At 43.9% G+C, this 15,393-nt stretch overlaps 1 protein-coding gene across 2 annotated transcripts in view; it reads right to left on the reverse strand.

Annotated features, from left to right (window-relative positions):
• The window catches only part of LOC145344932 (exocyst complex component 6B), a 595,965-nt gene that overhangs the window by 333,946 nt on the left and 246,626 nt on the right, over positions 1 to 15,393 (reverse strand). For both annotated transcript variants that reach the window (XM_080192414.1, XM_080192326.1), the window contains exon 7: positions 2,479 to 2,655. In XM_080192414.1, the coding sequence (XP_080048540.1) occupies positions 2,479 to 2,655 (177 nt within the window). The remainder of the gene's footprint in view (positions 1 to 2,478; positions 2,656 to 15,393) is intronic.

Genomic DNA, 15,393 nt, shown 5'->3' on the forward strand with positions numbered 1-15,393 from the left:
GTCTGCTGCAGTTGTAAATGCGCCTAGTTTGGGATCCGTGGATAGGTTTATGGATGAAAAGGGATTGGTTTAGGTTAGAGGGTCATTGTTTTTTAACTGGTCGGCGCAACATCGTGGGCCGAACGGCCTGTTCTGCGCTGTAATGTTCTATGTTCTATGTTTTAACATGCTGGGCTCCATCATCATTGAGGATGGGGATATTTTTGGAGCCTCCTTCGGCTCATTGTTCATTTGTCCACCACCATTCATAACTGGACATAGCAGGATTGTAGAGTTATGATCTGATCAATGTGGAATCATTTAGCTCTGCCTGTAATTTGATGTTTCTGCTTTTAAACATGCAACAGAGTATGGGCAAGTGAGGGAGAACAGAGGGTGTAAGTGAGCGTGAGCAAAGCTAAGCAAGGGCAAAGACAGGCATGGGCACTGTTATTTTGGTAGCAAATGTAACAGCCAAAGTGCATGCAGCATCTCCAGAGACAGTGATAAGATGAATGAGCGGGTACTTAGCTTTGGAAGTGCAGGTTAGGTGATGAACCTTGTTGGGGATGAGGAGACATCTAATGTATTTCTTCAGATAGTGCCATTTAACATTCACCTGAACTAGCACACGGGGTCTTTGCTTAACATTCCATCCAAAAAAATGGCACCTCTGACAGTGCAGTTCTCTTTCAGTACGGCACAGCAGTGTATATGCAGGTCTAGTGGCGAAATGTAAATGTTGCATTGAAAATTTGGAAGGAAGGAATGATTTATATTTGGGGTAGAGCTTGAGCCTGCATCTTACTGTGTCAAAATCAAGGAACTACAAAAGGTCGTGAAAGTAGCCCGATCCATCATGCAAACCAGCCTCCCATCCATTGATTCTGTCTACACTTCCCACTGCCTTGGGCAAAGCAGCCAGCTGTTTTTGTTCTTTGTTCATAATTATGGACCCCACGTACCCCAGACATTCTCGCTTCCACCTTCTTCTGTCAGGAAAAAGATACAAAAGTCTGAGGTCACATACCAACCGACTCAAGAACAGCTTCTTTCCTGCTGCTGTCAGACTTTTGAATGGACTTACCTTGCATTACGTTGGTCTTTCTCCACGCCCTAGCTATGACTTAACACTACATTCTGCACTCTCTCATTTCCTTCTCTATGAATGGTATGCTTTGTCTGTATAGCATGCAAAAAACAATACTTTTCACTGTATACTAATATATGTGACAATAATAAAATAAAATCAAATCCAACCTACTCCTGCTCCTATTTCTTATATCCTTCAATCTTGAATCTTGATCCAACAGCTTATCTGAATTTTACACTAGAAGAGACAAGCGCAAACAATCCAGGCATCAAACCTAATCTACCTCCAAGGGTTCAACCCAACCAATCTAAGCTGATAGAGGGAGGCTCTTCAAAACTACTTTCCGGGTCCAATGACATTTCAATCCGTAGCGCATTCACCAGTTTCAGCAAAAGATTCTGGACCTCAAAGGCCTTTTCAAGATTTGCCCATAATTAAGACAGACACCAATTAGTGAGGAAGTGTTGGGTCTTTTAGATGCATGAACAAACTGAGGTTTCTTCTTCCCAGTCAGATGAACGTTAAAACATCTGTGACACTGTCCGAGCAAATGGTCTCTGGTACCCAGGCTCGCATTTGTAGCTCCCTCAGCCACAGAAAGATGGTCATTTATCTTATTGCTTTCTGTGAGATCTTACGATATATAAATTGGCTGCTGTTTTTGTTAACATGACCAGTGGCTATATGTTAGAAAGTAATTAACTGGCAGTGAGATGCTTTGGGATACCCTCAGCATGGGAAAAGGGCATGAGATAAATTCTTTCCTAATCAAGAAAAGCTTAAAAATGCTTCTTTATTTGAACATCTCCACCGCTGGCCCTCCACAGATGGCAGTTCCTTGCTCACGGCACCAGAAGGGCTATCATGCTCAATGAAGTTTTTAGTTATTTCTATCTACATTGATCCCAATAACCCTTAATCTTATTCTGAAACCAGATATTCACCCAGTTCTCGTCTTGAAGGAGTTTAACACAGCTCAGGTGCGTTTTTGTGAGAGCCATTTCCAGATGTCAACTGCCCCACAGGCAAACTTACTTCTTCTGATCTCTGGAGTTGCTGATCTAAAGCAGATTGTTGCCATTTTGTGATTCAAGGAGGAGGCCCACTACCACTTTCTTAGAGAACCCAGGGGCAGTCAATTAATACAGCCCGCAACCCACAAACAAATCAATGTTCCGACTTGTAAAACCAGTCACGATGCTAGATCAGTCCCAGGACTGAATAAACAAGGACTAAAATATGCAGCACTTGCTCAGAGGCAATGGTTAGATGCATGGGATGCACAGCTGAGAAACAGGGCATTTGGCTCAGCCAGTCCACTGTTGCTTATGCCCCTTCTGCCCCTTTTCATTTAACCCTGTTGACACACAATTGCCTTCAAAGTAGCTTGGGAAATAAGTAATTACCTCCTCTTCATCTTCCTCATCTTCAACGTCTAAGATTCCAGAATCCTGTTCAGACATCGGGCTGATATTGTCCACTTCTGCGTCTAAACCGATGCCGCCATCTTTCTTCACTTTCTTTCCCGTTCCAACCTTGTGCTGCTGAGAGACTATGTTATCCAGGTTCCTCTGCTGATGGGCCTAAAATAAAAAAGCAGCAACAATGCATCTTTAAGTCAAGCTTATTGTAAATTTTGCTGGCACGCACAAACTCTAGCAAATGTTAGCGCAGCTTCTAATGTGGCAAAACATAAGTAGAGTTCCTGTCCACTTCATAAGCTTGCAATCTTCCAAAATGCCTCACAATCTGCACCAAGATTGTAGCAGAGTGAGGCAACTTCTTGCAAGCTGTGCCCAGCATGCCTTCTATGCTTCTAAAACTTCATTCCAACTCTTTTAAACTCTCTAACAATGATTTAATGCAATTTCTTCACTCTCTAGTTTCCTTCTCTGTGAACGGTATGTTTGTCTGTATAGCGCCAAAGAAACAATGCTTTTCACTGTATACTAATGCATGTGACAATAATAAATCAAATCAAATCAAATCCAATCAAATCAATCTTCAAGCTGCTGTTTGAAATGTGAGGCAGGATGTTACGGCCTCGCTCTATCCAAAATTGTAAATTCCTCCCACCCCCCGAGAGGTAAGATCTTTTCATGGTCCGTCCCTCGCTTGCTCCAATTCCTGTGGGGGGGCTGGACGGTAAAATTTCATAGAACATAGAACACTACAGCACAAACAGGCCCTTCGGCCCACGAGTTGCGCCGATCACATCAACACCTAACAATCTATAGACCTATCTATAACCCCCAATCCCATTAAACCCCATATACTCATCCAGAAGTCTTTTAAAAGACCCCAGCGAGTTCGCCTCCACCACCACTGACGGCAGCCGATTCCATTCACTCACCACCCTCTGAGTGAAAAACTCACCCCTAACATCACTTCTGTACTTTCCTCCCCGCACCTTAAATCTGTGTCCTCTCGTAGCGACCATTTCAACCCGGGGAAATAGCTTCTGAGAATCCAACCTATCTATTCCTCTCAACATTTTATAAACTTCTATCAGGTCGCCTCTCAACCTTCGTCTCTCCAGGGAAAAGAGTCCCAGCTCCCTCAACCTAACTTCATAAGGCATGCCTCCCAGTCCAGGCAACATCTTTGTAAACCTCTTCTGTACCCTTTCAATAGCTTCTACGTCTTTCCTATAGTGAGGCGACCAGAACTGCGCACAGTACTCCAAATGAGGCCTGACAAGGGTCTTATAAAGTTGCAGCATTACCTCCCGACTCCTAAACTCAATCCCTCGATTAATGAAGGCCAGTACACCATACGCCTTCTTGACCACATCCTCCACCTGCGAGGCTGATTTAAGAGTCCTGTGGACCTGGACCCCAAGATCCTTCTGCTCTTCAACACTACTAAGACTCCTGCCCTTGATAGTGTACTCGTTCATCCCGTTGGTTCTGCCAAAATGGACGACTACACATTTATCCGCGTTGAAGTCCATCTGCCACTTCTCCGCCCAGTCCTGCATCCTATTTATGTCCTGCTGCAACTTTTCGGTTGCAATGTGGGCAAAGAATGAACTTTAAATAAGAGAGGCCAATTTGTGCACAGCACTGCCCCACAACCAGTGCTTGAATAAATGATTAAGTGATCTGTTTTGTCATTGTTTGTTGGGATGGGGGGGTGCAGGGTGTGAATGTTGGCCAGGATAATGGAAGAAATTCTGTGTTCTTATTCGAGAAGTACCCTGGAATAGGTCCTGCTCGGTGGTAACAATGGGCCTGTGTTTAACTTCTCAATTAAAACAAGGCAATTTTGCCTTGTGAATCACTTCCTTCACTGCTTCTCTCACTATTGTACTGAAGTGTCAGTCGGTTGTGCGTTCCTGCAAAAGTGTTTTAACCCAATCTCTCAATCCTTACGCCACATTTTATTGAGGGACTGAATGATCAGTTTCCTCAAACTGCCAGACAGAATGTAAGAATAGATATCCTTAGTTTTAGTGTCTTATCTGAAAGACGGTACATCTCTGAAGTGCAGTACTCCATCAAAACTGCAGCTTAGTATTTTGGGCTTAAGTTTCTGGAGTGGAATTTAAACTCACGACCTTTCAATTCAGAGGTGGGTGTGCTGTCAACTGAGCCACAGTTGACAATGAGTTCCTGCATTACCTTGTGACTGACCTTGTATTGCACTGGTGGGATCTCAAAATAAGTTCATTCACATCCCGACCACCTTTGTCTACAGTTTTTTTTTGAAAATTAAACAATGGATCCTTGTATTTATGTAGCACCTTATTATGTCTCTCAGAAACATTATCAAATACTTCACAAACAATTACTTTGAAGCAAAGTGTCTGCTGTTAGTGAGACAAACATGCTAGCCATTCTGTGCCAACAATGTCCTGTAAACAGTAATGGGGTGTATAATCAGTTAATGTGTTTTTGGTGGTATTGGTTGGAAAAAGAACATTAGTCAGGACAAAAATAGAAGTACTATTAACTTGCAGACACCGCCAGTGTACAGAGCTCACACCCACTCAAACATAATTTTCACACAGTAGCAGCACAAAATACATGGCTTGTATTTATAATGGGCTTTCCATGACCACAGGACACCCCGAATCATTTTACAACCAATAAAATGCTTTTAGAAGTGTAATCACCATTGTAACATGGAAAACATGGCAGCCAATTTACAGAGGCACGATCCCACAAACAGTAATGATATACATGTTTTAGATGTTGGTTGAGCAATCATTGCTGCCCAGGATGCCGCAGGAAAGTGCTCAGCGAACTGTGATGTGGGACCTTGCTATCCACTTAAGAGGAACTTGGTTTATCATTTCATTCATCTTCGACAATCTCCCTCCACATGCACTAAGAAACAGTCTGTACTCAAACCTCTGGAGTGGGATGAGGGGAAATAAGAGATGAGGATGAATTTCTTCAGCCAGAGAGTGGCAAATCTGTGGAACTCTTTGCCACAGAAGGCTGTGGAGGCCAGGTCAGAGTGTCTCTAAGACAGAGAGAGGTAGGTTCTTGGTTAGTAAGGGGATCGGGGTTGTGGGGAAAAGGCAGGAGAATGGGGATGAGAAAATATCAGCCATGATTGAATGGCGGAACAAACTCGATGGGTCGAGTGGCTTAATTCTGCTCCTATGTCTTGTGACTTGAACAAATAACTTGACTCGGAGGCAGGAGTGCTACCAAATAAGCTCCGGTTTATCCACAGGTTAACTGTTGAGAACATATCTAACGTGCAGTTTAAGCAAAAGTCAATACACAATTAAAATTATCTGCTGCAGAATTAGCTTCCTGAGTGCCAATGTGTTTATGCAAAAATCTGGTGTGGAACTAAATTCTAAATCATCAGGTTATTTTTCATATCCGTGTATGTTATCACAATGCATCAGGCCAATCGCACAGGCAAATATCACTCATACCATTCAACTGATTCCCTTGGAAAATATTAATCCAGCTCCTTGGGTTTACAACACGACCTAGTCTGCATTATCCACATATCTGCAATTCTTAGCTTTAACATAGCTACTTTAAACTATCTGTTTGCCTTCCCTCTTCTGAGTTTTTTTTATATCCTTGAATAATTAAGCCCATCGTAAAGAAACTTCAAGGATTCCATTTGCCTATAGTCTTTAGGATCTTGATTACTCCAATAAGATCTCTCAAAGCCTTCACTCAGATGGAGTGGAGTCAATCCTCAATGTATAATTTTCCGTGTCTTGGTCCCTCCCTCTTGACAATATTTTGGTGGTTAATCCACTAGTATGCCACATCTCTTCTTTTTATTAAATCCTGTGGTCTATTACTACTACCAGATATTACAACTTACGTTCTTTTGCCCAGTCTGGCCAACATTTATTTTTCAACTGACACCTAAAAACTGACTAACAGTCGTTGTCTGAAAACTTGTCGCGCACAAACTACCTCCCATCTTTCCTACAGTGCCAATGACTGCACTTCATAGAATCACAGAATCTCTCCTGTGCAGAAGTAGGCCATTCAGCCCATCAAGTCTGCACTGACCACAATTCCACCCAGGCCCTATCGCCATAATCCATTTATCCTAGCTAATCCCCCTGACACTAAGGCCAATTAACCATGGCAATCCACCTAACTCCCACATCTTTGGACTGTGGGAGGAAACCGGAGCACCCGGAGGAAGCGATACCACACAAATCTTTCCTTCTACTTCTCAATTCTTACAAATTCCCTGAACTCTGCTCACTTGTTCCTTGTTAAATGCAGCCAGCTTCCGGATTCCAAGTGCAGCACTTGTGATTTCAAACTTTCCCAACGTGCAAATCATTTTGGTGCTACTGTCAAAATCCATGGTTTCAGCAAAAACTGCTGAGACACCTGCTAGTTATCTATTATTCAAATAACATGGTTCCATGTGCAGCTGCTACTGGACTCTCCAGAGACATAACTAATTTCTGACCTACTTCAGAAGTTTCTCTCATCCTCATTCTTACTGCAGCTGTGTAGGGCCTTGTTGAGACCACACCTGGAGTACTGAATGCAATCTTGGGTTCCTCACCTGCCAACCATAGAGGGAGAGCAGAGAAGGTTCACCAGACTAATTCCTGGGATGGCAGAATTGTCATACGAGGAGCGATTGAGGCAACTGGACCTGAATTCAGTGGAATTTTGAAGAATGAAATGAGATCTAATTGAAAAGTATAACTTTCTGAGACTGCTGGACAGACTGGATGCAGTAATAGGGCTGGACAGACTGGATACAGTGATAGGGCTGGACAGACTGGATGCAGCAATAGGGCTGCAGGGATGTTATTTCTAGCCTCTGGCTAGAGGCTCACAAAGTCAGGATATGGGGCAGGCCATTTAGGACTGAGATGAGGAAAGATTTCTTCACCCAACCTGTGGAATTCGCTACCACAGGAGGTTGTGGCGCACTTGTAAGAAGTCAAGTTGTGGAGATTACAGATAGTGTATCTGTGTACCACACTATCTGTAACTCCCCCGACTTGCATGGGCTTGCAAAATCTCACTAACTTTCCTGTCTGGAGACAATACAAATATCTTTAACCTGTGCTTAACTGTGTCTCCACTCACACTGTCTGTACTTTTAAGACTTGATTACCTGTAAAGACTTGCATTCCAACCATTATCTTGTAAATTGAGTTGTGTCTTTATATGCCCTGTTTGTGAAAACAAGTCCTCGCTCACCTGATGAAGGAGCTTGAAACCCCGAAAGCTAGCGCTACCAAACAAACTTGTTGGACTTTAACCTGGTGTTATGAGGCTTCTTGTTGAGATAGAGGGGTCAGCCGTGATCATATTTAATGGTGGAATGGACTCAAAGGGCAGAATGCCTACTTCTGCTCCTATTCCATGGGTTTCTATGTTTTATTCCTCGCCTTCTAACATGTAACTAATGTCCCAAGCAGCACTGTGTTAATATTTTGGCCAGAAGTATTAATATCTTAGGTCCATTGAGATCAGCATATCCATGTAGAGCCAAAGAACAAAGAACAAAAACAGCCCGGGAAACAGGCCCTTCGGCCCAACGAGCCCATGCCGCCACCTTAACACCCCCTCCACCCATGACCCTCATCTATTGTTTTTATGGCAATCCACATTGAGGGAAACTAATTTAGGGACAATGTATTACTGCCAATCAGCCTAATAGCACATCTTTGGGGTGTGGGAGGAAACCAGAGCACCCGGAGAAAACCCACACAAGCACGGGGAGAATGCGCAAACTCCCACAGACACTGGCCCAAATCCATGTGTCTGCACAGCAATCAGTGATAGTCACTGAGCTGTCGTCTTGCCCATCATTTACCCAACCATGACCTGTCACCTACGGGGTTATACTGACACCATCAACACTGCTGTAGGTATTTCATTAATTCTTCCTTCAAGGCACATTCTAGTATTTTATAGGCTTGTGATTTCAGACATACTGGCAAAGGGACATAAGAACATAAGAAATAGGAGCAGGAGTAGGCCATCTGGCCCTTCGAGCCTGCCCCGCCATTCAATAAAATCATGGCTGATCTGTCGTGGCTCAGTTCCACATTCCCGCCCTCTCCCCATAACCCTTAATCCCCTCTCTTATCAAAAACCCATCAACCCGCTTCTTAAAAATATTTAGCGAGGTAGCCTCCACCACTTCAACGGGCAGAGAATTCCAGAGATTCACCACCCTTTGAGTGAAGAAGTTCCTCCTCAACTCCGTTCTAAACCGCCCCCCCTTTATCTTGAGGCTGTGCCCCCTAGTCCTACTGTCCTTTCTGAGCGGGAAGAGTCTCTCCACCTCTATCCTATCCATCCCATTCATCATCTTATACGTCTCAATGAGATCTCCCCTCATTCTTCTAAACTCTAACGAGTACAAGCCTAGTTTATTCAGCCTCTCCTCATAGCTCAACCCCCTCAACTCCGGCATCAGCCTAGTAAACCTCCTCTGCACTCCCTCCAAGGCCAAAATATCCTTGCGTAAGTACGGCGCCCAAAACTGCACACAGTACTCCAACTGCGGCCTCACCAATGCCCTATATAGCCGCAGCAAGACCTCCCTACTTTTATATTCAATCCCCCTCGCTATGAAGGCCAGCATCCCATTCGCCTTCCTGACCACCTGCTGCACCTGCAAGCTGGGTTTTTGCGACTCATGCACAAGGACCCCGAGGTCCCTCTGCACCGTCGCATGCTGCAGTTTTTCTCCACGTAAGTAATAATCCTTCCTACCATTATTCCTACCAAAGTGGACCACCTCGCACTTGCCAACATTAAATTCCATTTGCCCATTCGCCCAGCCTATCTAGATCCTTCTGCAGACTCTCCACACCCTCCGCACAATTTGCCGTTCCACCAATCTTGGTGTCATCAGCAAATTTCGACACCATACACTCGGTTCCCTCCTCCAGATCATCTATATAAATGGTAAATAGCTGAGGCCCCAGCACCGACCCCTGAGGCACTCCACTAGTCACCAACCGCCAATCCGAATAGCACCCATTGACCCCCACTCTCTGCCTCCTATTTGACAACCAGTCCTCTATCCACACTAACACCCTACCCCCAACTCCATGTCCCCTGACCTTCTGCAATAACCTCTTGTGAGGTACCTTGTCAAACGCCTTCTGAAAATCAAGAAAGACCACAACCACTGGCTCTCCTCTATCCACCGGCCTAGACACATCCTCATAGAACTCAAGTAAATTTGTCAGACACGACTTCCCCTTAACGAAACCGTGCTGCGTCTGCTCTATCAAGCAATTCCCCTCAAGATGCCTCGCTATTTCCTCCTTGATGATGGATTCTAACATTTTACCTACAACAGACGTTAAACTAACCGGCCTATGATTCCCCGCCTTTTGCCTGGCACCCTTCTTAAACAACGGCATAACATTAGCCGCTTTCCAATCTTCCGGCACTTCCCCGGAATCCAGCGACGTCTGGAAAATAACCACCAAGGCATCCACTGTCACCTCCGCCATTTCTTTCAGAACCCTCGGATGCATTCCATCCGGTCCTGGGGACTTGTCCACAATCAGCCCCTCCAGTCTGTCGAGCACCACCTCTCTAGTAACAGTAATGTCATTGAGACCCTCCAGTCCTACCACCTTTCCATCGCTAACACCCGGCAAATTATTCACGTCCTCCTCCGTGAAGACAGAAACAAAAAAGTTATTCAAGACCTCAGCCATTTCCCCATCCCCTACCACTAAGTCCCCCTTCTCATCCTCTAACGGTCCAACGTTCACCCTAGCCAGCCTCTTCCTTTTTATATACTTATAAAAACTCTTGTTATCCTTTTTTATATTAAGCGCTAGCCCAGCTTCATAGTTTATCTACCCTTCTTTATCAATTTCTTTGTCAATCTTTGTTGACATTTAAACCTCTCCCAATCCTCTTCTCACCCACTACTCTTAGCTACTCTAAACGCCTCCGCTTTTAATTTAACACTTTCCTTCACCCTTGGAAGCAACACGGGGATTCTCTGGAGAACGTCTTTGTTTGCTGGGGGCTCCAGAGAAGCACTGCAATATTTGCAGCACTCTTTTCCTTCCTACCCCCCCACCCCATTAGCATTACTGCCTCACAGTGTCAGGCATCAAGTTCAATTCCCAACTTGGGTCACTGTCTGTACGGAGTCTCCATGTTCTCCCCGTGTCTCTGTGGGTTTCCTCTGATTGCTCCGGTTTCCTCCCATAGTCCAAAAGACATGCTGGTTAGGTGCATTGACCATGCTAAATTCTTCCTCTGTGCACACGAACAGACGCCGGAGTGTAGCAACTAGGGGATTTTCACAGTAACTTAATTGCAATGTTAATGTAAGCCTGCTTGTGCCACTAGTAAATAAACTTTAAACTTTAAAACTAACCCCCATCCCAGCAACACACACAACCACTCAGCCTTCAATACAAAAAAAATTTGAAAAAGAAATACTGAGTTCACAGGTGTGGAGGCATACAACACAAATCCTTATCTGTAATATAAAAATAAGAGGACACGTAAATTTTGAGCGAACAAAAGGCCGTCAGAGTGCAGGAATACAGATTTTTCAAATAAAACAGTTTAAAGTATCCAAAACAGTTGTAAAGGGAGTTCATAACAATACTCCATACAACACTGCCACTAAAACAATGGCAGGGAGCCAGACAAACGTTCCAGAAACGACAATGACCTCTTGTCCCTCAAATCAGACAAGTGCAGAATTATTTTTGAGAAGTGCAAAGTCAACATGTTAACATTGTTTTTCCCTTTCTCCTGAACTGAAACACAAACCCACAAGAATGATAAGAGTTGTATGATTTGTCTGCCCTTGCTACTGTTATCTTCCAACCCACTTCCCCATAGATCAGATCTAAAAACAACTCTCTGTAAATGGACAGGGACGTGACAGATTGACTTGGCCTTTCTTTGACTCCTGAGCCACGGTCAAAAGTGCATGAACTGAGTTGAGGTAATACATAGTCTTGATCTCAAAAGGACTTCTTTGTGTGAATAAGCAATACGTACACAAGACTCTGATAAATGATCTTAACATGAATCTGAACAGATTATGATTTTTTTAAATTTACTCGATTAAGATGAAGAATTGCTTTAAAAATATAAAGCAAAATAAATTTTCAAAAGCGAAGATTTTAGAGCATCTTGCCAAGAGGAAAAAGCTGAGGAACAATATCTAGCTTACTCAAAACACCAATTCTTCCCTCATCCTATCTGACCATCAGATTTGCAGACATGCTAGATTAGGAGACCGTGGAGACAGCTATTTGGTTCAACATGCCTGCACAAGTTCTTTGAAAGAATGACCCAATTAGTTCCAAACTAGCATCTTAACTCATGGCCCTGCAATGCTTTCACCGGAATACATGAATTAGGAGCAGGAGTAGTCCCTTTAGCCCCTTGAGCTTACTCTGCAATTTGATAAGATAATGGCTGATCTGATTCTGGCTTCAACTCCACTTTCCCATCCATACCCTTAATTCCCTTGTCAATCAAAAAATTATCTAACGCAGCCCTAAATATATTCAATGGCCTCCCCACCCTTGTCAATCAAAAAATTATCTAACGCAGGCCTGAATATTTTCAATGGCATCCCACTCTCTCTGGGAAAGAGGATTCCACAGGTTAACAAGGCTTAGAGGAAGAAATTCTCATATCTTTTAAACATGAGACCTCACTTTTAAGCTGAATCCCTAGTTCCAGATTCCCTCACAAAGGGAGATATTCTCTCAGCATTCACCCTGTCAAATCCTGTTTCCTATAAATCATCTGTTATCTGTTTTCTATAAATCATCTTTCATTTTTCTAAACATCATTGGGTATAGGCTCAACCTGTTCAACTTCTCTCCATAAGGTAACCAGTTCATCCCAGGCCTCAACCAAGTAAATTGTCTCTGATACATTTCTAAGGCAATCATGTCCTTTCTTAAATAAGGACACTAAACTGTGTAGTTCTGATTCAATTCTCTTGCAATAATCGCCAACATTCCTCTTCAATTGCTATACCTGCATGTTCGCTTTTAAGATTCATGTACCAAGATATCCAGATTTCTCTGCACCAAAGTTCATCACTCTAGTTACATAATATACTGCATTTCTATCCATCCTGCCAAAGTGATCAAAATTCACATTTTCACATGTTGTACTCCATCTGCCAATTTCTTTGCCCGGTCACTTAACCAATTTAAATCCCTTTGCAGACTTTTTATGTTCTCATGACAACTTGTTATCCTACCTTTTATCGTGTCATCAGCAAATTTAGTTACCGTACATTTAGCCGCTTCATCCAAGTCATTGACGTGGATCCCTGTGGCACTCTACTAGTAACAACAGCAGGCCAGCACAAAATGGCTCACTGATCCATAGGATAGAATCCATAAAATCCCCATAGTACAGAAGAAGGCCTGTCACCCCATCAAGTCTGCATTGACTCTCCAAAAAAGCATTTTAACTAGGTCCATTCCACTGCCCTATCCCTGTAACCCCGCACATTTATCATGGCTAATCCACCTAACCTGGATACTAAGGGGCAATTTAAATTTAGCATGGGCAACCTACCCAACCTGGGCATCTTTAGACTGTGGGAGGAAACTGGAGCACTTAGAGGAATCCAACGCAAAGATACAGAGGAGGTGCAAACTCCACACAGTCATAAACATACATGATCTGCAGTTTGCGAACGACTGCAGTGTCATTGTCCACTCTGCACCTGATTCTCAAGCCACTCTCAATCTCTTCAATGCTGCATTCAGGAAATCTAGCCTGTCCTGGAACGCTGCCAAAACGAAACTCAGCCAAATATTCCACCTCCTTTTAAGCTGACCAGTGAGCCCATCAGAAGCAAATGTGGGAGAAAATCAGGCTGTGATTGGAGGAGCAGCAAATGCCAGCAGTGGTGAGTTTTCTGGAAAGAGGTTTTCTTCCAGGGGAGTCCGTGAAGAAAGACAGGTGCAGGTGCGGGGAACACAAGAGCCAGGGCCTGGAGTGCAGGAACACGAGGGCCAAGACTCGAGGACTGAGAATCAAAGTGCCAGGGCCCTAAGGAGGGAGAGGCTGGCTGCATTCCGGGAGTGAGACACGGCGGAACCTCAGGTTGAAGGACATAGGTGGGTAGAGGCTGACAGGTCTGTGTGTGACAGAGTTGAGTGTGTATCTGCCTTACTTGAAGTTTCTGGTTTTTCACTCAGTCTCACAACCACACACCAACACATACTCATCCACTGAGTGTGTGCATGTAATAGTGAGTGAGCACCCTGAGTCTGGGAGTTATGCACACACACACACACACACACACACACACACACACACACACACACACACACATTCTGAACCTCTCAGACTCTGCTCATTTTTATTAATTATTCTTTTTATTGAGCTTATCCAGTCAGTCCCATTCCCCTGCTCTATCATCAGAATCCTGCAAGTTTATTTCCCTCAAGGGCCCCTCCAATTTCCTTTTGAAATTAGTCATCACCTCTGTTTCCACCACCCTCGCAGGCAGCGAGTTCCAGGTCATTACCACTTACTGCATTAAGGAATTCTTCCTCACATTCTACTTGTCCTACATCTTAAATCTGTGTTCCCTGGTCCTTTAACAATCAATTAATGGAAACAGTTCTTCCCTGTCTACCTTATCCAAACCTGTCATATTCTTGTTCTCCTTGATCAAATCTCCCCCCAATCTCCGCTGCTCATGGAGAGCAAGCCCAGCTTCTCCAGCCTAACCTTGTAACTCCCTGGAACCATTCTGATCAATCTCTTCTGCACCCTCTCAAGGACTCTCACATCTTTCCTAAACTGTGGGACCAGACTGGATGCAATAATCTAGTTCAGGCCTAACTAGAGCTTTATAACGGTTCAGTATAATTTCCCTACCTTTGCACTGAATACCTCAACTTATGAAGTCCAAGATCCCAGGTACTTTGCTAACCATTCTCTCAATATGTCCCATCACTTTCAAAGATCTATGTACATGTACCCCTAGGTACCATTGTCCCAGCACTTGTTACAACCGGGTCACCAAATCGACATTGTCACACCCTATTCCATTTGCCAAAACACATCATAAGAACATAAGAAATAGGAGCAGGAGTAGGCCATCTAGCCCTTCGAGCCTGCCCCGCCATTCAAAAAGATCATGGCTGATCTGTCGTGGCTCAGTTCCACATTCCCACCCTCTCCCCATAACCCTTAATCCCCTCTCTTATCAAAAACCCATCAACCCACGTCTTAAAAATATTTAGCGAGGCAGCCTCCACCACTTCAACGGGCAGACAATTCCAGAGATTCACCACCCTTTGAGTGAAGAAGTTCCTCCTCAACTCCGTTCTAAACCGCTCCCCCTTTATCTTGAGGCTGTGCCCCCAACTCATACTTATCTGTATTAACTTCCATCTGCCTCTAGTCTACCCATTCTGCTAATCTTTCTACACCCTGCTGCAATCACTTTGTATCATCCACACTGTTTGTCAGCTATCCAAGTTTATATCACGAGAAAATCTGAAATGTAATTATTTTTGAAAATGCTCTTGTGAAACATTTTGGGACATGTTCCCAATGGTGGGGGAGTCCAGAACTAGGAGTCATAGTTTGAGGATAAGGAATAAACCTTTTAGAACTGAGGTGAGGAGAAATTTCTTCACACAGAGGGTGGTGAACGTGTGCAATTCACTACCACAGATTGTTGTTGAGGACAAAACATCTGATTTCAAGAAGAAATTAGATATATCTCCTGGGGTTAAAGGGTTAAAGGGATATGGGAGGAAGTGGGATCAGAATACTGAACCCAATGATCAGCCATGATCAGAACGAATGGCGCAGAAGACTCAAATGGCCAATTGGCCGATTTCTGCTTCTAGTTTCTAT

The sequence above is a fragment of the Carcharhinus amblyrhynchos genome, chromosome 1, assembly GCF_965287045.1.
Source record: "Carcharhinus amblyrhynchos chromosome 1, sCarAmb.v2.hapA, whole genome shotgun sequence".
Classification (NCBI taxonomy): Eukaryota; Metazoa; Chordata; class Chondrichthyes; order Carcharhiniformes; family Carcharhinidae; genus Carcharhinus; species Carcharhinus amblyrhynchos.